The 27,935-nt window shown below is 41.9% G+C and overlaps 1 protein-coding gene and 1 long non-coding RNA gene across 4 annotated transcripts; one reads left to right on the top strand and one right to left on the bottom strand.

The window, feature by feature from the left end:
• Nucleotides 1–6: 6 nt before the first annotated feature.
• GLYAT (glycine-N-acyltransferase) lies at nucleotides 7–26,128 on the bottom strand. Of its 3 annotated transcripts, none has more exons than XM_056801698.1 (6): nucleotides 26,036–26,128; nucleotides 12,554–12,657; nucleotides 7,207–7,314; nucleotides 6,911–7,037; nucleotides 5,344–5,518; nucleotides 7–631 (listed from the first exon to the last, which is right to left on the bottom strand). In XM_056801698.1, exons 2-6 carry the CDS (start codon nucleotides 12,629–12,631, stop codon nucleotides 163–165), a joined length of 957 nt encoding a protein of 318 aa, XP_056657676.1. In that variant the 5' UTR covers nucleotides 12,632–12,657; nucleotides 26,036–26,128; the 3' UTR covers nucleotides 7–162. The 3 variants fall into 3 exon arrangements, with proteins under 3 accessions (XP_056657676.1, XP_056657674.1, XP_056657675.1); XM_056801696.1 differs by having other exon boundaries at nucleotides 25,897–26,115; XM_056801697.1 differs by lacking the exon at nucleotides 26,036–26,128 and adding an exon at nucleotides 12,913–13,022.
• Nucleotides 25,144–27,689, top strand: LOC103099469 (uncharacterized). The gene is made up of 2 exons (XR_469553.3): nucleotides 25,144–26,424; nucleotides 27,354–27,689. It is a non-coding gene; the product is annotated as an uncharacterized LOC103099469 (long non-coding RNA).
• Nucleotides 27,690–27,935: the final 246 nt, after the last annotated feature.

The following is a 27,935-nucleotide window of genomic DNA, read 5'->3' as shown; positions in this document are numbered from 1 at the left end:
CTGATAGCCAATCATCTTGTTATTATAATAAGACTTATACAAGGAAATCAGTGTGTCCTACTTCAGTTGGATGGTCTACAGTGAGAGGCCCATCTGGTAAAGGTACTCAACACGCCATCCATCCCACTCCCAGATTTCCCAGAGGAGGAGCCCAGGCTGTGCTCAGGAGGAGCCTGCGCCCCTGCTCCCGCCATCGCTCTGGCTTCCACTCTCCTTGGCTGATGAGCTGGCAGCGGGCTCACAGTTCCATTGCTGCCAGTGGCACTTCATAGGCATCTGTTTTATGGTCTGGCTCAGGCGCTGCATGGGCTGGTTGTCCTTATCGATGTGGGAGTACATGGGATAGCCCAGTTTGTCCAGAGCCTGGATCTGGTGATAAATGATATGGGAGATCAAGCCCAGCCCACGGTACTCGGGCACGGTTCCTGCCATCCGGAGTTCTCCAGTTTGGTCCATGAGGTCCCAGGACACTGGAGTCCCCTCTGGCCCCAGCAGGCAGTAGCTGGGGAAGTGCCGGATGCACCGCGAGATAAACTTCAGGCTCTTCTCATTCCCCCCAAAGCTCCAGAGGTCGTTTACTAAAGAGGCATGAGTGGGGTCCAGAGAGGACATCTTAAATCTCTTAGAGTCGCTGTTGGAGGAGAAAGAGAAAATCAAGAATCACTAACAGATGGCGCACATTAGGGCGATGTTAGACCAAGGAAGGGGCAGCTGGGTGGGTGGTTCAGTGACTTAAATGCCTGACCCAGAGCCATGAAGGCTCATCTTCTTGAATTCAAATCCGGCTAGACCTGTGACCCTGAGCAATCTGCCTGTCAGCTTGAAATCTAGAAACCCCAAGTTTGGAGCAACTTGAGATCTAAAGACCCCCGAGTTTGCCCTTGCCACATAAGAGCCCCCCCTTCCCCAGGAAGGGAGACCCCAGGTCCATAATAGACCTTAAAGTACTTTAGGTGGGTTAGCAGCCTCAATTAGATGTTAAGTGCCATTTTTTGGTTCTCCCATTGTGTCAAAGTCCTCTCCCAGGTAGCCCTGTCCTTGGCTGGATCTCTCCCCTTTGTGTCCATTGTAAAGCATCAGCCTCTCCCTGATAACTCTGTCTAGAACTCCTCATTTCTTTGTAGCCATTGTAAAGCCAATCAACCATACTCCCTGGCTCCCAGTTCCCCAAAAGGCATATACATTCCCCAAATTCTTTTGTTCTTTGGAGCTAACATCTCACGGAGTGGTACTCCCAGGGATAGTGTGCCAGAGTGCCAGGGCTTTCGGCTCTGTATGGTTTGGGGCACGTTCCTCTGTGTGGAGGCCTAAATAGTGAACACTATCCTGCTCCTGATTAAAGACTTGGTTTTTCTGACTATTTAATAATTCGGTATTTTTTTCCAAGTTAATGTGCCTCAGTTTCCTCATCAGTAAAATAGGCTGGAGAAGGAAATGGCAAACCACTCTAGAATCTCTTTCAAGAACCCCCCCACCCCCCCAGAGTGGCAAAAAGTCAAACACAACTGAACAACAAAACCATGGCGCTCACACCATAGCTACAGTACCAAACAAGGTAGGTACAAACTTTCATTTAGACACTTGCTAGCTAAGTGGCCTTGGACTTATCACTTGACCTCTCTGGACCTTGCTTTCCTCATCTTTGTTTTGAGATGATAATTAGGAAGTTTTTCTTTATATTGAGCTGAAATCCTCCTGCAGCTTCAATCCTTTGGACTGGGTGATCCTTCCTTCCTTCCTTCCTTCCTTCCTTCCTTCCTTCCTTCCTTCCTTCCTTCCTTCCTTCCTTCCTTCCTTCCTTCCTTCCTTCCTTCCTTCCTTCCTTCCTTCCTTCCTTCCTTCCTTCCTTCCTTCCTTCCTTCCTTCCTTCCTTCCTTCCTTCCTTCCTTCCTTCCTTCCTTCCTTCCTTCCTTCCTTCCTTCCTTCCTTCCTTCCTTCCTTCCTTCCTTCCTTCCTTCCTTCCTTCCTTCCTTCCTTCCTTCCTTTCTTTCTTTCTTTCTTTCTTTCTTTCTTTCTCTTTCTCTTTTCTTTCCTTCTTTCTTCCTTTCTTTCTCTTTTCTTTCCTCTCTTTTTCTTCTCTCTTTTTTCTTCCTTCCTTTCTCATATCTGAGCCTGGCTCACAAACCACTGAGTCATCCATCTGTGCTGCCCCCCCTCCCCCACTTGGGTGACTTCTAAGTTTCTAGATATCAGATCCTGGAGAACAGGTTGTCCCCACAGGCCTAGAATGTTCTCCCTCTCTCCTTTACCATCGCCATTTATTTTAAAGCCCCCAGCTTCCTTCAAGGTGCAGTTCAAGCATAAGTGCTCTCCTCTCTGGGAGAGAGATGTTAAGGAAAGGAGAGCTGCCCATTGTGCTTCCTTTTCATCCTCTGATCATTATTATCTCTTAATGACACCTTGGGATGGAAGGGGGGAAGCCCAAAATAGTTCCTTAAAACACGAGAAGCTGCCTCCTCCTCTGAGAATCCAGTTCTGCTTCCTAGGGGAAGTGGCCAGGCCATTCAAGAGCCCCCAAAGTTGGGCAGATCCCATTCTTCCCTCTTGGTCGTTTCTCTACCTTCCATCCAATCTAGCCTTGGCCACCAGTGGACTGTTTTTGTCTCCGCCAGCTTTCCTTCTTTTTCTGTCTCTGATCTCCCCACACTGGTTTGGGTTTCTTTTCTGCCTTTCAGAGAGCTTTTTTCCCCTCTCTTGAAGCAATTCCATTCTTTCAAGAAATCTTTAATTCTCCCTGACAAGTCAGTGTGAAGTATTAGCCAAGCTCCATTACCTCTTCTTTTAAGCAGAAGAAAAACGCGCCTTTCATAGACAGTTAGTTGTTACTTAACACTGGCAGAAACAAACAGTGAATTCCCAGATCAGAGTCTGAGTTCCCTCATCTACCTATCTTGGGTTCAAATCCCACCTGATACTAGTTGTAGGATCTTGGACTTGTGAACTTCTCTGAGCCTCAATTTCCTTACCTGTAAAATGAGGGAAATAGACTAAATGACTAATTGTTGGCAGAGAGGATTCTGCTCTGCTCTGAGTTGGAGTCTAAAGCCTCTGAGGTTGCTTCCAGTGCTAAAACTCTGTGATTCTTGTGGTTAACTGCTGTAGCTCACTGTTTGCTCATCATGCTCATGATAGCTTGGGGCTAGATGTCGAAGGTCCAGAGTAAATTACCTTCTGGAAAGGGCTTTTGTATCATTTTCCCCATCTATTCAGAGGACTTCAGTTATCCTATTTTTTTTAAACCCCTTACCTTCTGTCTTGGAGTCAATGCTGTGTATTGGTGGTGGTAAGGGCTAGGCAATGGGGGTCAAGTGACTTGCCCAGGGTCACACAGTTGGGAAGTATCTGAGGCCATATTTGAACCCAGGACCCATCTCTGGGCCTGTCTCTCAATTCACTGAGCCACCCAACTGCCCCCAAGTTATCCTATTTCTATCAATATTTCTAGGCAAAAAGAAATAACTCTAAGCTAAGTGTCTCAGTGGTTAGAGCATGTACCTCTATTTCTCATCTGTAAAATGGTGATAATATTAGCACCTGAAGATGGATGAAAGAGTATTTTTTTTTAAATCCGTACCTTCCATCTTGGAATCATTATGTAAATATGAAGAAAAATAAGCTAAACATATAAGAAATTTGTGATTTCATTTGTTTACTATCTTTTTCTTTCTTTTTCTTTTAAACCCTTACTTTACATCTTGGAATCAATACTGTGTATTGGCTCCAAGGCAGAAGAGTGGTAAGGGCTAGGCAATGGGGGGCAAGTGACTTGCCCAGGGTCACCCAGCTGGGAAGTGTCTGAGGCCAGATTTAAACCTAGAACCTCCTATCTCTCAATCCACTGAGCTACCCAGATGCCCCCTTAAAGTATTTTTTAAAAGAGCTTTTCAAATCTTAAAATGCTCTATCAATGCTATTAGTATGGTTTTTGGTGGTTCAGAGAAGTTCTCCGTTTTATTTTTCAGTCATGTTCATTTCTTCTTGACCCCATTTTGGAGTTTTCTTGGCAAGGATATTGGAGTGGTTTGCTATTTCCTTCTCTAACTCATTTAACAGATGAGCAAACTGAAGTAAAGAGGGTTAAGTGACTTGCCCAGGGTCACACAGTTAGGACATCTCTGAGGCCGGATTTGAACTGAGGGAGAGCCCAGCATTCCCTGGGTGACCTTAAAGAAAGTTTCCTCAAGGGTAAGCGAAAGGCTTTCATTATCTGGCTAATGGGTAGAAATCTAACTTCTGGACACTCTGGCCTCTTCCCTTTTTTCTCCTCTCCTTTCACTTGCTAATATGATATCAGAAACTGGCTTATCTCATCTTCTAGTCATCCTTCCTGGAAGTTGTTCTGTTTTGTTTTTATCTTTTGCAGAATATGGGCTTTCCAGAGAACAATGTCCTCTTGCACTCCTTTATCACAAGCTCTGGAGTGGAGTGAGCCATCAGCCTTGTGTCCTTTGTAGAAGGACCTCACTTTGGGAGCGGCTCCACCCCCACAAGATTGACCACCAGGGCCTGCATTTTTAGGGGATCTAAGAGTGCCAGAGCACTATCAGACCCAGAAAAGAAGGGCTGGAATATGGATCTGGGATGGGAGTTCCCATATCCCTATCAAACCACAGATGGGTGAAATACCTCAGGTCAGTTTCCTCTAACTGGTTACCCAATTAGTCTCCTTGAATTTGGACATGGGCATCTTTTAAGGAAAAGGTCGGAATTTGCAAAGAACAAAGTCCTTTTGGTGCTCTTTGAGCCCAGACCTTAGGCAGTTTGGCTGGGCTCACAAGACCTCTTCAGGTCCAATACAAGAAACATTCCTTTATTAAATACTTAGGATTATTGAGTGTTGGGTCTTCCAGTTGAGTATCTTTGCCCATTAAGCACCAACCCAGATTCTTAGATATTTTAATTATTATTAATTATTATTATTATTAGGTAGATGCTGTCAAGAACCATCAGCCCAGTCCTCTCCCTCACCTGCTCCTTGGACATTTATAACAACTCAAATTGAACCTGGCCAGAACAAAACGGTTCCTTTCCTTCCAAATCTATGCCTCTTCTGGACTTCTTGATATCCAAAGGGAATCAAAGGTAATATAGTGCCAGACACCATGCGAGGCACTATTCCAAATACAATCCTTATCATAACCCTGGGAGGTAGGTGCTCTTCTGTTATTATCCCCATTTTACAGTGGAGGAGACCGAGGCAAAGGAAGGTAAATGACTTGCCCAAGATCACAGCACGATTAAATGTCTGCTGTGGGATTGGAAGGGTCTTCCTGATTCCAGACCTGTACTACTTAGCTGCCCAAGTACCCAAGCTGTGCAGGACTCAGTTTGTAGACAACTTACATATCTTTTTTTGGTTTTTGAGTTTTGTAATTTGATTTAGCCCCAGTTTGCTCATCAGGCGCGTGTCTGTTCAGCGTTTCAGAAATCAAGTAGAGATTGCGATTCGTCATCTTGACCTGGACTGATTTCTCCTTTGCCACATTTTTTATCACCTCGTTTAAGCCAGACTGTAAACCTAGAGGAGAAAAGAAACGGAAACCCAAACTCGGTGACTGATTTTTCAGACACAGCGAAGAGAGACTTCCAGCAGAATTAATGTCTGGGGGGAATATTCTCCCAAAGGAGATCCTAGACGTTTGGGAAAACACAATTGGCTCCTGACATGATGAACAGGCTAGGTTTGGAAAGACCTCCAGGAAATCATGAAGAGTGAAAGGAACAGAACCGACCCAAGAGAACATCATCTACAGCACCAGAACTATTGTTTGAAGAACAACTTGTGTACATCCAAGTCCAGAGAAAGGATGGATGAATAGAAATAAGTCACACACAGTTTTATCTCTATATCTCTCTATATCTTTTTGTCAAATGATGCCTTTTCTAGTGGGAGGAGCTGAGGGAGGGAGTTAATTGAGTATTTTCATGTAACTAACAAATTATTTCATTTTTTTTTAAACCTTACCTTCCATCTTAGAGTCAATACTGTGTATTGATTCCAAGACAGAAGAGTGGTAAGGGCTAGGCAATGGGAGTTAAGTGACTTGCCCAGGGTCACACAGCCAGGAAGTATCTGAAGTCAGATTTGAACCCAGGACCTCCCATCTCTGGGCCTGGCTCTCAATCCACTGAGCTACCCAGCTGCCTCCAAATTATTTCATTTTTTAAAAAGACACTGGACTAGGAAGAATCATAGAAACTGAAACTCTAGAGATTGGCTTTTCTTTATATGTACACGACTGTGAATCTTCTCTTCGCCATCCCCAACAAGTGGTCATTCAATCTTTAGTTCAAGATTTCTGGTGATGGTGATGGGAAGCTGGTTACCTCTCAAAACAGCTCATTCCGCTTTCTTACAGAACTGATCATTAGGAAGTTTTCCCAGGGAGTAAACCTAAATTTTCCTCTTTGAAATGGGCACCCATTGTTGACAATCCTGTTTCCAGGGCTGAAAAGAATTATGTCGGCTATCATATTCCACCACCACCTCCAATCCCACTCCGAACTTTTTTTCCCCAAGTTACACACCTCAGTTCTCTCAACCAGTCCTTGCAATGGAATGATTTTAAGGCCTATAGCCAACCTGGTCTCCTTTCTCTATATGTGTTCCATCTTGCCAATATCCTTTTCCAAGAATGTGGATTATAATCGAACTAAATATAACCCTTTAAGTGTGGTGTGACCATAGCAGAGTACATTGGTTCTATTCTTTCCCTAGTCTTGGACACTCTGTCTTTCCTGATGGAGTCTCAGATCCCCTTAGCTCTTGTGGCCGCCATGTTGCACTGTTGATTCATATGGATCTTGTAGCCTCTAGGAACTGGAGTCTGACAATCAAAAGTCAGCTTTGTTCCCTGATGACTGGAGAAGAGTTTATTGATTGGCTAATGCAAATCCATGCCATTTTTACCTTGAATTTGCAGGTGTTGCTTCCAATTGATGACATCTGAAGACTTGAGGGCATTCTGACAACTTTGGAGATCCTTGGAATAAACTTGGTAGGTGTTGGTGTAGTGATCTAAATCATCTCTCATTTCCTGAGCAGGTTGGAAGAAGGGAAAGAAAGTCAAGTGACCAGGAGGTGGGAAGGAATGGGAACACCGGGCAAAGTTACTGACCAGGTAACACAAGTATTCTAGCTTTGCTACTGGTGAAGTAAAAAGGGGTGGTGAACTTGGCCTCATGGAGATAAAACAAGTGATTTACCTGCTCTTGAGGCCGGACAATAACTGTTTTAAAATCTGGCCACTTGTCCACCAATGCCTCCAGTTTGAATGGATTCCCCAGGTTCATATGGAAGATGGTGCCATAAACCTGGAGAGACAGCCAAGGGAAGTCAGAGAGTCAGTCCAGTGGGCTAGGATGACATATCATCCATTCAGCCAATAAACATTTATTATATGCTTCTTTCCTATGTATCAGGCACAGGGCTATGTACTGGGGGTGCAAAGAAAGATAAAGGCAGTCTTTGAAATCAAGGAATTCAGTCTCTTGGGGAAGAAGACAAGATGTAACTATGTGCGGACAAGCCATAGACAGGTTAAGCGAGAGACAGTCAATAGAGGGAAAGCACTAGAAGGAAGAGGAATCAAGGAAGGCTTCCTGGAAAAGATGAGGTTTTAATTGGAACTTGAAGGAAACCAGGAGATGAGGAAGAAGAGCATTCATTCCAGTCATGGTGACAGCCTGTAAAAATGCCTCCAGGCTAGAGATGGAGTCTCTTGGTTGAAGAATGAAGAAATCTCATTACATGGGGAGTGGAGCAGAAAGGAGAATAAGATTGAGAGCATATAAGTAAGGAAAAAGAAGACTAGAGATTATTAAGGGCTTTTTATATAAGGAAAGTGGAGGCAATAAAGAACTGTCTGAGTCATGGAAGGGCGGGTAACAAGGTCGGAAGATCCCTTGGATATTGAGTAGAAGATGGACTGGTCTTGGGGAAGGCACACCAATCAACAGACTATTGCAAGAGTCCAGAAGAAGGATCGGTGAACATGCAGTCAGTACTGGAAAGGGTGGCCAAGGAGACTTTTGCCATCAGAAGGGAGAAGTTAATTGATTTGGCCCAAATCACAGTCACAGAGTTACTGAGTAACAGAACCCAAACTTGAATTCAGGTCTCTGACTGAGTCTATTGTTCATTTCTATGACCCAACCCATTTTGGATTGTATTCTGGAAAGTGGGCTGTGTTCAGCTGAGAAGCATTTCATGAACACCAACTCATGGTCTCACACTGAATTGGACAAGAGATTTTGGAGTAAGGCAAAGCAAGCAGATCCCCGTTTTACACAGAGGAAGGTCTAAGTTGAGAGGGGTGAGTAGATGTGTGAATGATCTTCCAACTTGGAAGTGGGAGACATCACTCCTGAATCTTAGTCCAACACTTTCCACTGCTCCCTTTCAAATACCTCTCCCCAGGGGCATTTGAAGGGAGCAGTGGGGAAAGGCAAGAATGGAACTCTTGAGTCCAATTCAATTCAACACCTCGTTAATAATAATGAGAGAGTCAATAGGGGGAAGGCACTGGAATAAGGAGGGATCAGGGAAGGCTTCCTGGAAAAGATGAATACCTACTCTGCGCTAGGCACTAGGGGTATAAAGTCAAAAGTGAAACAATCTCTACTCTTATGGAGCTTAGATTGCCCCTATGGGATAATAATAACACCTTGATTTTATATAAAACTACAGAATTTCATAGATGGAAAGAATTTCAGAGGTCATCTTGTTCAAAGGGGGCAAATAAATACTCATGCAAGGCTGGTGGCTACCCCAACCAGACTTGAATGCCATTGGGAAATCTTTAACAAGATAAAAAAGAATAAAACATAATGTTAATTTGTATTTTTCCAAGTGTAAGAATTAAAATATTTCTATTTTATATATTTATTTAATATATGTATTATATTTATTTATATAAATATATAAAATACTTATATTTTATAAGGCTTATTGGAAAGCATAGACAATCACTCCTATAAGTAACCTGACCACGTGGTCCCTAGCCTGCCAGTCTCTTCCTCCATCCCTCTCACCTGGCTGCTCTGTTCCCGACTTCTTCCTCCTTCCTTCTCTTCTCAGTTCTCTCCCTCACAAGCCCAAAGACTTGACTTTTATTGACGTACAACACATAGAGGGATGCAAACCTGGCACAACTGTATTATTTCAGGAATGTTCGATGAACAGGTCAAGCTACTCATGAGAGGGAGAGGATGAACTTCCTTGACACATGAGTCAATATGTCCTGACAGGGATTGTATCCTTACGTATGACTTGGTGACTCCTGTCTCTATTTGAGTTAGAAACCACTGATCCAGTCTAACTTATACTGGAATCAATCAACCAATAAACATTTATTAAGCACCTACTATGTGCCAGGCATTATTCCCAATGGGGAAGAGGGAAAGAATGCAGTTTAGATCAGTCAAAACCAAAACTTACACTTATAGAAAGAAAAGCAAACTGTTCATAATAGAGCCATGCAATTTCATGTAACTGCACATTTTCTTTTCTGCTCTGAATATGAAAATGCCCATTTTATTTGGTGTTGGTTAAAGTGAGGATGAAAAAATTATAATAATAAAATATGAGAGGAAAAGCTGGGTGGCTCAGCGGATTGATAATCAGGCCCAGAGACAGGAGGTCTTGGGTTCAAATCTGGTCTCAGACACTTCCCAGCTGTGAGACCCTGGGCAAGTTACTTAACCCCCATTCCCTAGCCCTTATCACTCTTCTGCCTTGGAACCAATACACAGTATTGATTCTAAGACATGTAAAGGTTAAAATTATGGTTGAGACAGAATGTAATAATTATTTTGGTCACCAAGGATTTTATTTATAAAATCCTAATGAAACACCCAAGTCAGCTGGAAATTTATGATGATTTAATTGATATAGTGGAGGAGATTAAGAAGAAGGAAGGGGCTAGTACTGGGTGGGAAGATTAGGAGATCTAGAAAGTAAGGTTTTGAGTATGAAGGAGGAAAGAATCAGCCTGACCTCCAAAGAGGCTCAGCTAAGATGCCTGAATCTGAATCAGCTCAAGGGCAAAACTCACCACCAACACTCCAAGATGTCGAAACACCTCACACACTCTCAGCCACAGTCACTTCTCCAGGGAAAGAGGAAGAGAGGAAGTGATGTGCCTTATATGGACGGTTTTATGTCACTTTCCTGTGTTTCATCTGTACCAATGATCACTTAGCTTGACTTAGGACAGCCCAGAGGTTTGTCCATTTTTCTGCACATGTTTGTTGAAGGCCATTTCCTCAGATAATTAAATCTTGAGTTTGATGCAGACCTTCCTAATATTGTTAAACTAAGGAGGGTGGAGAAATATAGAGTTTCCAAGGCCTGATTCTGTTATTCCAAGTATCTCCATTGTTACTGATCAGGAAATAGCTAAATCAGATCTTCTAAAGTACAGTCTGATTAGGGTGGAATAGTTTTAAAATTCACAGACAGAAGGTAAGGGTTTAAAAAAATAAATTTAAAATAAAATAGGAGAGGGTTGGAGTGGAAGATGTGTAAGTCCCCTTTCAGCTGTAACTCCTATGGTCTGGAGTTCTCCAGTAATGTATGAAAGAGAGTGGCGATAGGCCATGAGTCTGTGAAGGGGGAAAGGGAAAGGAAGGGAAGGGAAGAAACATTTATTCAGCATCTACTACATGCCAGAGGCTGTGCTAAAGACATTTATAAATATTATCTCATTTGATCCTCACAAAAAAATCTGTAAGGTAAGTGCTGTTCTGTTATTCTTCCCTAGTTGGTAAGTATCTGGGGTCTGATTTGAATTCACAACTTCCTGACCCAGCCCTCCACGCATCATGGCACCACCTAGCTGTGGGAATTGTAGTTCCATTTGGTCAGAGAGGAATGCTTTGGAAAACTGGTCCAGGGAGCTTACATTTTCTCTTGTGGGAGGGAGGACACCATTTCTAGGGAGAGGGGAGTGGCGGAAGCTAGAATCAGGACTAAATGGATACAAAGACAGAAAGGAGCTGAAAAGGAATACTTTGTAATATGATATTTCAAATCTAAAGAAAATACTCTTCTTAGTGACAGATAGAGGTTTATTTTGTGATAAGCTGATTAGACAAATCATCTGTTGTTGGGGTTCAGAGTCCCCAGTGGCTGGCCAATCACACACAGGAGGGAAGGATTGTCTAAACTTGTCTAATCCATTGTCAGATTTGGAGTAGAAGAGACCAGTGTTCAACTTCCATCTCCCACACAAACATGCCTGTCACTTAGCTCCCACAGTGCTAAGAAGTACCATAGTGACCTCCCTGAGTCTCAAGCAACCTCCTTGGACTTAGGAGGGTTAAACTTTCCCTATAAAGAGTTTTAAGAACAAAACAATTGGTTCTGAACATCATCAAAGGATCCCAGACCATCGGAGTTGGAAGGGGACTTACAGATCCTCATCACCAGAGCTCCTCATTTTACAGATGAGAAACCTGAGGTCCAGAAAGGGAGTGCCTTGCCTAAGGACACAGAGTTAGGAAATCATGGACCCTTGGGGTACTCTTTCAGGGTGCAAGAATTCCTTTCTTGGTTCTTGCTTCTAAATAGGACCTGAGGGGGCAGCTGGGTAGCTCAGTGGATTGAGTGTCAGGCCTAGAGATGGGAGGTCCTAGGTTCAAATCTGGTCTCAGACACTTTCTAGCTGTGTGATCCTGGGCAAGTCACTTTACCCCCATTGCTTAGCCCTTACCAGTCTTCTGCCTGGGAATCAATACACAGTCTTGATTCCAAGATGGAAGGTAAGGGTTTTAAAAAATAATGAAATAAATAAATAGGACCTGAACTTACAGCTCAGGATACTAGAAATCATCTGAATTTGTGAGTTTGAACCTTGGCTCAGCCACTTACTAAATAACAAGGGAGGGACAACAGGGTGGCTCAGTGGATTGAGAGTTAGGCCCAGAGATGGGAGATCCTGGGTTCAAATTTGGCCTCAGACAATTCCCAGCTGGGTGACCCTGAGTAAGTCACTTCACTCCCATTGCCTATTCCTTACCACTCTTCTGACTTGGAACCAATACACAGTATTGATTCTAAGATGGAAGGTAAGGGTTTTTATAAATAATCAAATAAACAAACCAATAAATGAATGAATGAATAAACAAAGAAATAAGTAAATGAATGAATGAATGGATAAATAAACAAACAGGGGAGACCACATCTATACATACCAGCTATTAAAGCTGAACATGCATGAGGACTTTTAAGACTTTGGGGACACTATCTGAGAACATCCATAATAAATACCCATGAACACACTGTGGTGTGGGGAGGGAGGTCACTGGGAGCTGGGTTAGGGAAGACTTCCTTTAAGGGTTCATCATTGTGTGTGTGTGTATTTTAGGAAAACAATTTTGGCAGCTATGTGGAGTAAGGATAAGAGGGGAGAGCAGTAAAGAAAGCTGTTGCAGAAGTCCAGGGAGGAAGAGATGGGGGACCCAACTAAGGCTTTGACTGCATGAGTGGAGAGAAGGGGAAGTACATGAATGATGGATTCACTGGAAGGTGGGAGTCAGTGCTCACGCTTACCTTTAGAGACTCAGGAATGTCCTTCCTCAAGGTTCTTTCCAGGGTCTGCAGCATCTGAGGGCTACGGAGAAGAATCATCTTGGCCAGATGCTCAGGCTAACTTTCTGAGGGTCAAGAAAGGAAGAGGATGAGAGTCAGAGGTGGAGATGTAAAAGAGAGCCACACTGATGTGTCTTGGAATCTCCTAGCCAATGGAGGATGCTCCAGCTGGAGGATGCCATTGCTAGGAGGGCCTCCCCTTTACCCATTCTGCTCTTGGCTCACTTATGCCCCATCAGGCTCCAAGTTACCACCCTTTCCCCTGCCTTAACTGGGACTCTCCTCTGAAAGAACTCAGTGTCTCCGTTGCTCCCATCTACCGGTTCTTGTTGCTCCTGTCTAACCTTAGTACGCCAACCACCCACTCGTTTAAAAGGAACTTTGCTAGGAAATCCAATGAGGGAATAAGCATTAGGTAACTGGAGGAGGGTTTGGGGAGGAGACAGTCACAAATGAACAGTTAACAGTTTAAGAGATTATCCAAGCGTTTGGCCAGCTCCAGGACTTTGGCCCGACCTTAGCTCCATCTTCCTATTAAATCATGCTTCTCAGTTGACGATTGGTCCCAGCCTCAAAGGCCATGGAATGGGGCTGGATCACTACCCTTTGCCATCTTTGTAGAATCTGCGTCATAATAATAATAATGACACCTGGTCCTTCTATAGCACATGATGGCTTACGAAGCACTTGACATAAATTGTCTGTCTGATCCTTGTACCTAACCTGTGAGATGAGTGCTGAGACCAGGCCATAGGCTCATAAACTTTGACCTAGAAGAGGCTAGTTCATCTCATTCCTATTTCAGAGAAGGAAAACTGAGGCCCAGGGAGATTAAGAGACTTGCCCATGATTCTACAAGTAATAAGCCCAAGAGGTAAGATTCGAACCCTTCTTGGGACTCCAGAAGCGATGCTCTGTCAATATATCATATACTCTCTCTCATTTGATAATTACCCTAATGAGGTCAGTGCGACAGTTATTATTGTGCCCATTTTGCAAATGGATAAACTGAGGCCAAAAGAAGATAATAAGTATAGTCCCCGTGCTAGTAGGTGGTTAAAGCTCTCTCTTTACCTTGCTTTTTTTTTTTTTTAAAACCCTTCCCTTCCCTCTTAGAACTGTATAAATGAATATTTTGAGCCTTTGGACTTTGTCCCCCAGAAGTCCCTTAGTATTTCCCAAAATTCCCTTTTCCTGCCCCCCCCCCATTTTGTGTGATTGTATTTAAGTGGCTGTAACTCCTCCCTTTCCTCTTTTTGGATCTACCACCTGGCTGAATTCAGGCAGTTCTTTTGCGCTAGTTATTATTAATAAAACTTTTAAAAGATAATATGTAGTTATTTATTATTAATTTTAAAATCCACAGAACCAGTTCCAAGGCAGAAGAGCAGTAGGGGCTAGGCAATGGGGGTTAAGTGACTTGCCCAGGGTCACACAGCTAGGAAGTGTCTGAAACTAGATTTGAACCCAGGACCTCCCATTTCTAGGCATGGCTCTCAAGCCACTGAGTCACCTAGCTGTCCCCTTCACCTTGCTTCTTGAATGAAACTTGTAAGCAGGTCACTTGCCCTAATTCTCAACTCCCCATCTCCAGGTGAGTTATTTGACTAAACAACTCTCTCCACATCCCCTCTCCAGTCAGTCAACAAGATTTCTTCTGTGTATACCATGCACAAGGCACCATGCAAAGTGCTGAGGATAAAAAGGGAGGCAAAAGCACAGAAAGTTGCTTCCCTTGGGGAGGCCATCACTAATTGGGGGAGCATCGATGTACTAAAAAGGATCATTCAAGATCGGTGCAGAATAGAAGGAAGGCACTATTCCAAGGGAAGGTCCAAGGGATCGAGGGACCCGGAACACCTCCTGCCTTCCCAAGGTGTGTCTCCAAAACTACAAGTTACAATAATTATGATGGCATCAATTGCCCAAGCCTATGGCGTTATCCAGCATATTCCCCAAGCTCCCTTCCCTCCCCAGTCATCAGACAAGCCTTGCCCACCATTCCTGGTAACGATTTAAGTTCTCTACGATGTCTGCAGGCAGAAATGTTATCCACGAGAGAGGCCATCATGAGTCAAGAAGTGAACGAGATCTCCAAGACCAAGAGTCATTGAGTGCTCAGTATGTTCCTGTGGTGCATCAGAGTTTGCAAATAACTGCCTCTAACCCAGCCCAACAGGCTAACAGCAGGAAGCCTGCCATATTCATATCACAGATGAACAAAAGGAGGCTTGGAGAGAAAATGGGCCCTACTATACTAACCAAGCTCCAATACACCCAGTAGGGAGCTGGAGCCTGAAGCCCTATAATTTCTGCACTCTGATCTCCAGTCTATTAAATTTGCTTCATGGTGATATTTGCTCTACTGCAATGGTCTGGAATCGAACCCTCAATATCTCCGAAGTAGATCTAATTATTGAAATAATTTGCTGGTCATAAACGTGGAGGAATTGTTGGGGGTAAGATATGGAGAAAGACGAGAGCTAGGGCAAATAGCCCCCATTTTCATAATGGAGAAGATGGGTTAATTAGTCATAATTTACCTGTTTTCCAAGTGTTTTTGCATTTATTTCTTCTTTTCCCACTGTTTCAAATAGATGTCGACTTTTGGAGATGCCCAGAAGTATTATCCTGGATTTGTCCCCCAGGCTCTCTCTACTAGCAATATTGGGGACACCCAACTCCCTTAAGTAGTACTCCCCAAGTTCACCCACCCGTGGGCCCAAGGGGAGGAGTTATCTCTGTCCCTGGCCTAAATAGATTTCTTGGCTCTAAGTACATTCCCTTCCAGAGTTGTCCAAGTTCTCAGAAGAGAACTGTATGTGCCTTCCAAGTATTATTATCTCATTTGATCCCCACAATCACCCTGGAAGATGGATACTATTATTATCCCCATTTTTTTTTAGATGAGAAAACTGAGATTCAGAGAGATTAAGTGACTTCAGAGAGTCACAGCTAGTGAATACATTGTTAGCTTAATGGGTTATAATGAGATCCCAGGGTACCCTTTCATTCACATGTGGGGAAACAAGCTATGTTCTGAGACTTCCTAAAGTGAAGCCAGGATGGGCATAATGAGCCAAACATTTGTGATTTTGGGGGGTAGATCTCAGGATGAATCTGGTCTATATGAGTCCAGAGTATGTGCCAGGTTTTATCTTTTGCTAGAGCTAACTTTGTTTTTTGACCAGGAAAATTAGCTTAATAATTCAACTCGGTATCTGATTGAGATCTGCTAAGAACAGGCTATGTTGTTGGTTTTTTTTCCTCATTCAGTGGAAAGCTAAAAGAGAAAATGCAACCCTTGCTGAGAAAACAACCCAACTGGAAAACAGTTGACCTTGTCCTGTAGGAATCTGAAAGGAATGGAGGGAGTTTAGAAGATTTTTCAGGAAGCATAGGATGCCTTTCTTGGAAGTTGAGTTGATCTGAGAATTCTACAAGAGTACTGGCTAAGTAGTTTTTCTGGGAAGAAAAATCTAAGAAATCTAAGAAGACCCCAAAGTTTCTGTACTGTTTACCTTTTGCTGAGTGGTTACACATCAGTGCTCAGCTCTGATAGTCCTGAGAGGGGATGATTTGATTTAGCAATACTCCTGGACTAAGGGCAAAAACAAGTTGGACTCTTGGATCCCTGACCTCTACACTGCTGTTCTGATCTTTTAATTAATTATCATAGAAAGAGAGAGCTGTGAGGAACCTCAGGGGGGAACTCACACAGCCCCTTACTTTTGACAGATGAGTAAATCAAGCCCCAACAAGGTTTCATGACTTGCCATAGCAGTGCTCTTATCACCAAGCTAGGCTGATTTTTGATTCTCTGGTTTATTAGAGGCAGCTGTGGTTTATTCAAAAAGAGAGTGCTGCATCTGGAATTAAGAAACACAGATCTGAAACCCAGCTCTGCCATTTATGAGCATGGTGACCCAAAGCAAGTCAATGAGTCTTGGTTTTTTCATTAAAGTCAAGATAATATTGATGATGATAATGATAATGACTCTACCACCCACTGCATCTGATTGTTTTGAAGATCAGTTAGATAATGCATGTAATGAGCTATTATAAATGTCAGCTTTATTTTTCTTCTTTTAATTCTGTCTTCTAATAAGACACTGACTGGGATTCCTTATTTCCCTATTCTCACTTTAGGATAAATTCTGCTGAAAAAATATGAACCACAATGCCTTTTATTTTCAAAGAACAACCAATTTGGGGGATGTCTTTTTTTTGCTCTGTCCTCCAACAATCCCTTTAAAAAATGAGTCCTCCTATAAAACAACAAAAAGTTGTTCATCATAGCCTATGAATACAATGAATCATCTGACAGTACACACACTATTCTACCACCATCATCCTTCCACATCACTGCTAAAAGTAGAGTTGCATTTCTTTTTTTTTTCTTTTTAATCCGTACCTTCCATCTGGGAATCAATATTGTGTATTGGCTCCAAGGCAGAAGAATGGTAAGGGCTAGGGAATGGGGGGGGGGGGGGCAAGTGACTTGCCCAGGGTTACATAGCTGGGAAGTGTCTGAGGCTACATTTGAACCTAGGACCTCCCATCTCTAGGCCTGACTCTCAATCCACTAAGCTACTCAGCTGCCCCAAGAGTTGCATTTCTTGATCCATTCTCTAGAGCAAAACTTGTCAATAAAGTTATTCCCTATTTTATTTTTCTATAATGTCCTTTGCATTGCATAAGTTCTAAGTCATTATACCTTGCAAGTGCTCATGAAAACTTGTTTAAAGAAAAAAGACCACTTTAAAAATTATTACAGCATTTGTACTACCATATGTCAAGATCAAGAAAGAGGAATTATCAAAGAACTTGACAAAATCTTTAAAATTAAATCTACATGGGGGAGACTAGGTAGCTCAGTCGATCCAAAGCCAGGCCCAGAGATGGGAAATCCTGCATTCAAATCTGGCCTTAGACATTTCCTAGCTGTATAGCTTTGGGCAAGTCATGATCCCCATTGCCTAGCCCTTACTGCTCTTCTGCATTGCAACCAGTGTTGATAGAAAGAAAGAAAGAAAGAGAGAAAGAAAGAAAGAAAGAAAGAAAGAAAGAAAGAAAGAAAGAAAGAAAGAAAGAAAGAAAGAAAGAAAGAAAGAAAGAAAGAAAGAAAGAAAGAAAGAAAGAAAGAAAGAAAGAAAGAAAGAAAGAAAGAAAGAAAGAAAGAAAGAAAGAAAGAAAGAAAGAAAGAAAGAAAGAAAGAGAGAGAGAAAGAAAGAAAGAGAGAGAGAAAGAAAGAAAGAAAGAAAGAAAGAAAGAAAGAAAGAAAGAAAGAGAGAGAAAGAAAGAGAGAGAGAAAGAAAGAGAGAGAGAAAGAAAGAGAGAAAGAAAGAAAGAGAGAAAAAAAGAGAAAGAAAGAGAGAGAGAAAGAAAGAGAGAGAAAGAAAGAGAGAGAGAAAGAAAGAAAGAAAGAAAGAAAGAAAGAAAGAAAGAAAGAAAGAAAGAAAGAAAGAAAGAAAGAAAGAAAGAAAGAAAGAAAGAAAGAAAGGAAGGAAGGAAGGAAGGAAGGAAGGAAGGAAGGAAGGAAGGAAGGAAGGAAGGAAGGAAAGAAGGAAGGAAGGAAGGAAGGAAGGAAGGAAGGAAGGAAGGAAGGAAGGAAGGAAGGAAGGAAGGAAGGAAGGAAGGAAGGAAGGAAGGAAGGAAAAAAGAAAGGAAGGAAGGAAGGAAGGAAGGAAGGAAGGAAGGAAGGAAGGAAGGAAGGAAGAGAGAGAAAGAGAGAGAGAGAAAGAGAGAAAGAAAGAAAGAAAGAAAGAAAGAAAGAAAGAAAGAAAGAAAGAAAGAAAGAAAGAAAGAAAGAAAGAAAGAAAGAAAGAAAGAAAGAAAGAAAGGGGAAAAGGAAGAAAGAAAGAGAGAAAGGGAGAAAAGAAGGAAGAAAGAAAGAAAAAGGGAAAGAAAGAGAGAGAGGGAAGAAATTAAATTCACATACATGTTCATACACAATGACTTCAGTGTAAGGGTTAGAACAAGTAAAGATAGCAAAAAATATTTCTCCTCAAAGACAATGCTCGTGATATAGAAGTCTAATATTTCTATGTATTCTACACAGCTTTAGCTACATTGTGGGCACTGTCTGAGAAAAGAATTAGTAGCTGCTAGACATCTTGAACACTGAATAATCTTTGAAAAATGACATTTTAATGGATAAAAAATGACTTGCTACTGATGTGAGAACCATTTTTGAATTAGCTGGCTCTAGTGCAGCCAGATTCCCAGTTTATTAGAGCGAAGATAAAAATTTGTACAAAATTAAGAGAAAGGATAAAAATAAGAAAAGATGGCATTCCATTAAAACAAAGTACTGATAATGAAAAATGAATAATGGATAGAAGCAATGCTAGAGCCACAGAAATTTAACTGATGAAAATCAATTGCTATAACAAGGAAAACAAAAGAACCTAAAAAGTAATTCAGGTAACAAACATGATTTAGTGCCAAGAGGAGTGAGATCTCAGTCAAAAAGTATATAGCGTTTTAGAATTTAAATCTTTTTAAAATCATTTAAAAAATCTTATAGAGGATGCTAGGAGATTATGAACAGTGTTGTCCTATATAGCAGATAGAAGCATGGAATGATTCTAATGAAAAATGAAGAATGGAACCAGTTTAAATAAAAGTTTAGGGAGAGGCTCAACCAAGCAAAATCATACACAAGGCATTTAAAGATGAAAATGGAAGGAAGGCAACAAACAAAAGAAATATGCAAGCTATCTATGAATACTTAAAAAAAATAACTACCACAAAGAATAAGAAATCAACTGTTCAACTGTACTTGGTTTCCAATGTCACATACCTAGATGTGGTTATAAACAAAGTAGAAATAACACTAAACAAAAATGGGAAAAGCAGTCAGATTAGATGAGATATTCTTAAGAGAAATCTGTATTGTGTCTAAGAAAATTGTAAGAATATTGAAGGGTATTTTGTTTTTGTTTTTTAAACCCTTACCTTCTTCCATCTTAGAGTCAGAAGAGTGGTAAGGGTTAGGTAGTGGGGGTTAAATGACTTAGTCACACAGCTAGGAAGTGTTTGAGGCCAAATTCGAACCCAGGACCTCCCATCTCTAGGTCTGGCTCTCAATCCACTGAGCCACCCATCTACCCCCATGAAGGGTTGTTTTAAAAAAAATCTGAAAGATACTAAAAAGGCCTAGGAAAAAAATCTCAAATATTATTAATCCTGAAAAAAAAAAGCAAATGAAAAAACACCAACTCTGGTCTGTGCATTTTCTTTCTCATCTTGTTGTTGAGTTAATTTTCAGTTGTGTCCAGCTCACTATGACCCATTTGGATTTCTTGGCAAAGATACTGCAGTGGTTTACCATTTTCTTCAGTTGGTTTTACAGATGAGGAACTGAAACAATGAGAGTTAAAGGTGACTTGCCCAGGGTCACACAGTTGGTAACTCTCTGAGACCAGATTTGAACTTATAGAGTCCAACTCACTGTGACCCCATTTGGAGTTTCTTGGCAAAGATATTGCAGTAGTTTACCATTCTCTTCTTCAGTTGGTTTTACAGATGAGGAACTGAAACAATGAGAGTTAAAGGTGACTTACCCAGGGTCACACAGTTGGTAACTCTCTGAGACCAGATTTGAACTTATGAAGAGGATTCTTAGTGATTCCAAGCCCAGTGCTCTATCCACTGTGCCACCTAGCTGCCTATTTATCTACTCACATTCACATTGGGAGCATTCTTGCTCATCCCCACCATATGACTTCCCATTGCTTTCAGCACAAAGCTTATCTTTAGTTCTTTGAAGGTAGTGGTGTCCCTTCTCTTCTTGCCATATAACAACATTGACAAAGTGTTAATAATGAAAAGATCAGCCTTGCTTTTATGAAAAGTCTGGGATCAGCTAAAGCTTTACAGTTTCACAATAGCAATCCAGTTCAGTCTCCATCTCTTTTTCCATTTTGGGTCCAACTCATTTTTCATCCATCTTTCCTGTATGATGTCGGACAGGCTCTATAAGCAAATGCTTGTTGAAATCTGGGTAGTGAACGTTTTTCACCCACTTGATCTTTCCTATGTGGATACACAGCCCAAACTCCTCTGAGTTATTATAGATCTCCTCCATCACAGTGGAAGAAACATGTAGCAAACATGTCTAATTGTTTTATGCATCTGATGATTATTATCAGAAAGCCTCTGAAGAGAATTCTGTCATTTGCCCCCAAGGAGTCTTGAATTATCTTGACATATGGATAGGAAACCCCTTTCTCTAGAGTACCAAGGAGTCTGTTGAGTTGGGGTTTGTTGTGACCATAGAATGCACTATAAAACCCAAAACCAACAACAAATGTAATAGAATCTTTTCTACATTTTCCCGTTAATTATGAGACGGTAGATATAATCCACTGCTGGATATCATTTGTGAAAGCCTACTTGTTCCCTATTAAAGCCCTCAGTTATATGAAGTGCCTTCAGTTATATTAATAACCATCATAGTCTCTCTGCCCTTAAGGAGCTCAAAATCTAATGGGAGACCCAAACCACTGTGTACTGTGTAACGTGGAGATACTCTCAGAGGGAAGACATTAGCGTAGTGGACCAAGAAAAACTAGCAAGGTGATTTTTTGATTGAGTCTTGAAAGAAGCCAGGGAAGTCAGGAAGCAGAGAATTCCAGGCATTAGGGACATCTAGTGAAAATGGACAGGCAAGAGAGGTGTTTTATGTTGTTTCACTGCTCCATAAGGCTTCTGGAAGGAAGTAAAATAATAAGACTGGAAAGGTAGAAAGGGAGAAGATTATGAAGACAGAGTTGGGCAGTGGCTATTGTTGTTCTCTTATTCATCTTTTTTTTCAGCATTAATAAAATCTGGCATCTTTTTCCTACACCATTTTAGGTTCCCTTCCTTCAGATACCTTCTATATCAGGCTCTCACTGCCTTATCTTCAGAAGCGTATCATTTCCAGTGTTAATCTCTATAAATTCATGATCCAATCTGATTGTTTTCCTTGTTCTCTTTAGTACCTTCCTGTCCTCTCTATAAACACCTCAGGGGCTATGATATTGGGGGCCAAGTGTACTAGTTCCATTCTGTTGTAGGGAGCAAATGCCTTGTTGGAAAGCTTTTTTTTTCCCTTCAAATCTTCCATTTTTCTACTGTTTGTACTCTGCTTTTCATTTCTATCAATAAATGCCATTAGCGTGACTATATTTAATTGGTTGTCTTGCCAAGATTTCTTTAGGATGGTTTTTCCCTCCACCGTTTCTCTCTGCCATACAAAGTTATATAGTTCCTGATCACCCACCTTCTTCCTTTGTAAGATTTTACAAATGAATTTGTATTTTAACTTGGTTTAACCTTTGGTAGGTCATCTGTTGTGCAAACAAGTCACAGATCTATTGGCTAAGGCAGTTTCTGGGCTTCTTTGTTTTTCCCACTGTGGCAATTAATTTACATTGTCTTAATTTCTGAACAAAATTGTTGTAGTTGGTACCGATGTCTTGTAGGTTGTCCATTTCCCATTTAAAAATTTTAATAATTTGTTTAAGTAATTCAGGGGTGTATCTGAGTGGGTCAATGATCTTACTAGAGCTTTTATGTTACTAAGGAAGTTTGTGTATATTGCTGAAGTTCAAAAAACAATCTTCATAAATTCAGGACAAGACAAAATTGATCAGTCAGCAGTTTATCCAAAAATGATCTGGGGTGTTTAGAGGACTTCAGATTCAGTATGAACTAGCAGTATGATGTGGCTACCCGAAAAGCTAATTGAGAGACAAATACGAAGTGCTTAGTAGAAGCCAGTGAAGGTGTTAAACTCTGAACAAGCAAGCAAGGTAGTATCTGCCCTCAAGGAACTTTTATTTTCTCAAATACTTGAAGTAGATTAGACAACATAGTTTCTAGGAATAAGCATATGTTTGTACTCTGCCTTGGTTAGAATCATCTGAAGTCTTGTGTTCTATTCTTATTTATTTGTTTGTTTATTAAAACCTTACCTGTGTATTGGTTCCAAGGCAGAAGAATGGTAATGGTTAGGCAATGGGGGTTAAGTGACTTGCCCAGGGTCATACAGCTAGGAAGTGTCTTATATTCTATTCTAAGCCAATGGTTCAGGAAGGCCATTAATAAACTGGAGAATGTAAAGGGAAGGACAACCAAGGTGGTGAAGGGTCTTGAGTCCTCACTGTATAAGATTCAGTTAAAAGAACTGGGGATGTTTAGCCTGTAAAAGAAGATGGGCAAGAAGGTACACATAGCTGTGTTCAAGTATTACAAGAACTGTCCGATGAAGCAGGAATTCCCTTCTGCCCCCAAGAACAACATCTAGAGCTGGAAAGAGGCAAATGTTGGCTTGGTGAAGGAATGAGGGAATAAATGGATGCATAAAACCCATTCATGAAGTTTTTACTTTGTGCTAAGCACCAGACTTAAAAATACAAAAGGATTCACTGACCCTACACTCAGAGGACTTACATTTGAATGGGAGGAGACACCCTATATGGGAAATCATGTCCAGCAAGAAGCATTTTAATTTAAAAATCTATAGGTATGTTGAGGAGAGACAATCCAACAAGAGTTTATGTACTTATTATGTGTCAGGCACTCTGTCAAACTCTGTGGATACAAAAAAGACAAAATGAAAAAAAAAAACAAAAAACAAACAAACAAACCCAGAGTTTCTGCCCTGAAGAGCTTCCTAAAAGGAAGACAAATATGAGGCAAAATATGAAGAAATAACAGGTACAAAATGGGTATATAATATGTGGATGATAATCTGAAAGGGAAAGACTAGCATTTGAGGGGAACTTGAAAAAGCTTCCTGCAGAAGGTGGAACTTGACCTGAGTCTTGAAACAAGCCAGGGAAACACAAGGTGAAGGTGAAGACACAGAGGATGCCTTTTGGATATGGGGGCCAGAAGAGAGCTCAGAAGCACAGAAATTGGAGGACTTGTATAGCTGGATTATAGAATGAGTGGAGATGATTAAAGTATGAAAAAATAGCCTGAAGAGGGCAGCTTATGATGAGCTATTAAAGTATATTTGACCTTGGAAGTAATAGGAAGTCACTGGAGCTTTCCTTCCTTCCTTCCTTCCTTCCTTCCTTCCTTCCTTCCTTCCTTCCTTCCTTCCTTCCTTCCTTCCTTCCTTCCTTCCTTCCTTCCTTCCTTCCTTCCTTCCTTCCTTCCTTCCTTCCTTCCTTCCTTCCTTCCTTCCTTCCTTCCTTCCTTCCTTTCTTCCTTCCTTCCATCCTTCCTTCCTTCCATCCTTCCCTCCCTCCCTCTAACTCTCTGTCTCTTTCTCTGTCTCCTGATTTGATCAGAATAGACCTACAGTTCAGAAAAATCACCTTGGCAGTTGATGGATTGGAGGAGGGACAGGCCCAAGGCTGGGAAATCAAACAAAGCTTTTGCAGAAATGGAGAGGGCTCTGGTCATGAGCTCAGAGCACTTGGGTGAAGAGCCCATCATTAATTGTTGATGTTTGCTCTTCATTTCAAAGAGGACCAATGGAATCAGGAGGTTTTGTCTTAACTTGCTTGTGTGAGACAGAGTTGCACAAAGTTATCAGCCTCACTCTCTTCCAAAGTCATCCAAGTCCAAGACAAAAGTCAGGATGACTGACAATGGTCTGGGATGCATTGGATGACCTTGGCCTCTTCAGTGTCTGACCATGCTCTAAGGACTCCATAGAACCTGTTTCAGCAGCCTTCGTGGTCATTGGAACAAACTGTTCTCATCTACCCCTTCCCTGGGGGAAGTCTTCACAGGCTCCATGTGGACCTCCCCCCAACTCACTGATGGCTTTGATTCCTATTGGTTACCCTCAACCTGGTTTAACCTGTCTGCTGACATGACTTTACTGGTGTGTGGCCACCACTGGGAGCCTGGGGGCATCAAATGAGGAAAGCAGCCTTGAAAACAGTTCAGCAAGTCCTCAAAAAAGAGGTTTTAGCCCTCCCTGAATAGCCCAAATAGATATTTAGAACCTCAATGACTGTGGTTGAGTTATTTAACTTTCCTATGACTTTTTCCTCCTTTATAAATGAAACGAGGTTGTCAGAGAGGACCAGATCAGATGGCCTCCTAGGTACCTTTTAGCTCTATCAATGGCCCTCCTGTATGATCCTGGGCAATTCATTGAACCTCTCTGCTCCTGTTTCTTCCTCTGTAAATGGAGGGGATTTGACTAGGTTGGCCTTTTGGATTCCTCTCAGCCTTGGATCTCTGATCCTATGCTCCTGAGGGGGGATTCTGCTGCTCTCCTCACCCCATCCCACCTCCCGCCCAGGACTATAGACCTTGCCCAGGGACCAGAGAGTCAATTCAAAGATCTCATCAGGAAGCTGTCTTTTAGAACAGGGTTGTCAACCTCAGATAGAAACAGGGACCATCAATGGTCTATCAAGATCTCTGAAGGCTGAATGTTGACTTGGAAAACCATATACTAAAATGACCTGTGCTCTATCTGTACCGTGATTTATTTTGTTTAGTATTTCCCAATTGCACTTTAATCTGGCTCAGACTACCCTGGGCAGCAGCTGACACATCTGTTGCTTTGTACAAGGAGTGTTGGACTTGGTGACACAAGACCTGGGTTTGAACGGTAGCTACTCTCTTGGGTCACCTAAACTATGCACTTGACCTCTTTGGCTTTGCTTCCTCATTTCTCGAGCAGGGATCATCATTCTTGCCTCCAGGTACCCTGTTAGATAGAGTGAGTGGCAGGAGGGGACATAGTCCTTCAATCTAAAGGAAGATTCAGGTACTGATTTTCCCTCTTCCTCACCCTGGCTGTGTGCCCTCAGGCTTTGCTTCTCTGTACTCCAAGTCTCTCTAACTTTTTTTTTAGTATAGTTGTGGACTAAATATATATGCAAGGAAGGGGCATTCCACACTGGAAGCTCCTGATACCCATAAAATTATAATTAAAAAAAATACACCCTCTCCCTCATCAGGTTGCTCGAGGAAAGTATCTGCTAACCTTAATGCTCCCATGAACAATTAGGAAGCTCTTAACGGCTATTAACATGACACGATGGAAGCAGATGCTAAGTTGATGACAGCTTTACGCCATAGGACGATGTGGAGGAAGATAACTGAGTTTGTCCCTCTTCCAGATCTGATCTAACCAGCACGGTAGGCCTAGAAGGTTATAGTTTCAGAGTTGAGAGGGCCAAGGGGGTCCTCTAATTTACAGAGGAAGAAACTAGGATCCGGGTAGGTGGTAGCCTGCCAAACCAAGGTCACCCAAATAAGAAGGAAGAGAGCTGAGATTGAAATGCACGTTCTCTGGCCCCAACCCAGTTTAATAAAGAAAAAGGTTTCCCTAGTACCTGAGGGCTGGGTAAAAGAAGTGCTGTCTGCTACTGGAGGGTTTCTGCTTCTCCTGCAATGGGTTGGCCTCAACACAGACGATTGTTGTGCTTTGTGCCAAGGAGTCTGGAAGACCCGGTAGGGGCAGGTCAGACTTACTGAGCACTGCAGGGCCACCAATCAGGAAATCGTCACAGGTCACAGAGATGGTGCAGAACTGGGCAGAGTTCAGAGTCAGCCAGGCTTGTGTTGTCATGGTTACCGGAACTCTGGCCAATGCGGGTCACAGTAGCTGATCAGAGCCAAGGCAGGCATGTTGCAGGATTGGTAGTCTGGGTTATCTCTGTGTTTGAGCAGAGGGGCTAATATTGACTATAGTAGCAGAGCCAAAAAGGGCCAAATGGGAGGCGAGGGGAAACACATGGTTTCTGGCATGTAGAAGGAGGAAATCTGAAAAAGAGAATCCAAAGGGACCATTTGCTTCAGCAGTGAAGGAGGCCTCCCTTCCCTACCTTCTTGAAGAGCTCAGAAGCAACTAGACTTTAACTGTGAGCCTTAACGAAGGCCGGGGTTCCTCCTCTGAGGGAGAGACACAGAGGCAGAAAGGCAGACAGGGAAGAAGACAGGGAAAAGATGGAGATCCAGAGACAGGGTCAAAGACAGGTCTAGAAATAGAGACACAGAGAGAGAGAGACAGAAAAAAGAACTAATATAATAGCCAGAAGGCTGGCTTGGACATCACAGGACCTGGTTCAAATTGTATTTTAATACTCAAAGAGGGAAGATCTATTCTGCCCTAATTATTATACCAGTCATATAGTGGCCCACAATAGTGAAGAAAAAGTGACTCATACCAGCTTGGTTATGAATCAGTTTTAGTAGTGTTAATTAGGTTCTTTGGGGAAGTTTTTTCAGGAGATCCATCATCTTGGGCAGCACCAGGAAAAAGTAACATGGTGGATCCCCACATCAACCCCAAACCAGGTCTGATATTACATAAAAATGGAACAAAAAAAGGTGTAATCTACGTAAAACCCAGTGGGATTGCCCATCAGCTACCCAGGTCTGATATTACATAAAAATGGAACAAAAAAGGTGACATCTACGTAAAACCCAGTGGGATTGCCCATCAGCTACCCAGGTCTGATATTACATAAAAATGGAACAAAAAAGGTGTCATCTACGTAAAACCCAGTGGGATTGAGCATCAGCTACCAGAAGGGAAAGAATATGACTCTTGTAACCAAGGAAAAATATTCTAAATTGACTAATTAAATAAAATTTAAAAAAAAAGGTGTGAAATTAAAGATAGCCCAGGGATAAATTCAAGTTCCCCTAATGTGCAGTTAAATTTTCTTTTGCTCTTTACTACACCTGTTTTAAAGTAGTTTACATTCTCTGTGGGGTTATAGATTATGTTTTCACTCTTGTGATCTGCTCATGCCATCTTTCTGTTAATATCTTCCTCTTCCGTAAGGTGTTCTGAGAGGTGCGTGAGTGGCTTTGATGACATGGAGGAAGCACAGAAACCTGTTGGATTCACCATCTACAATAGCAGTATAAGCCCCAGGAGGGAAACCATATGACCAACTGAAGAATTATCATAATTTGTCATAATTTTCTTCAATGCCATCCTTAGGGAGGTGAAGGAAGAATGAATGGAATTTGGTGATCAGTGGGACAACTACATTTCTAAACTTGACTCATTACAGACCAGATGAATTTCTGAACTTTGTTCAGAGATGAGTCACGGCTTGGGCAGTTTTATAACACACTGGGAATGATATAGAATAGAATGAATTTCAAAGCAAAATCAGAGTCTTTTGATTTTTAATTTCCCCCTTTTGTCCATTGGACACACTCCACTTTTTCCTATCTAATGGGAAGGGCAAGAAGACTGATTCTTCATAGTACAAATCATAGCAAGACTGTCTAAAGCCATGGAATCATGTAGAGGGGAAATTTGCATGATACTAAGGTAACTGAGAGAACTCAACATACAGATACAGTGAGATAAAAAGCCAATAGCAATGGCCATCAACATTAACTAACATTAGGT

This window comes from Monodelphis domestica, chromosome 6 (genome assembly GCF_027887165.1).
Source record: "Monodelphis domestica isolate mMonDom1 chromosome 6, mMonDom1.pri, whole genome shotgun sequence".
Lineage (NCBI taxonomy): Eukaryota > Metazoa > Chordata > Mammalia > Didelphimorphia > Didelphidae > Monodelphis > Monodelphis domestica.
The sequence above is the reverse complement of the archived record's forward strand: the minus strand, read 5'-3'. Positions and strand labels throughout refer to the sequence as shown.

Excerpts from the sequence above, each read along its gene's own strand:
- GLYAT (XM_056801698.1), bottom strand. The coding sequence starts at position 12,631 with ATGATTCTTCTCCGTAGCCCTCAGATGCTGCAGACCCTGGAAAGAACC. Across the intron at positions 7,038-7,206 it reads TTGTCCGGCCTCAAGAGCAG|GAAATGAGAGATGATTTAGA; the intron begins GTAAATCACTTG and ends CAACCTGCTCAG. Across the intron at positions 5,519-6,910 it reads GCAACACCTGCAAATTCAAG|GTTTACAGTCTGGCTTAAAC; the intron begins GTAAAAATGGCA and ends TTTCTCCTCTAG.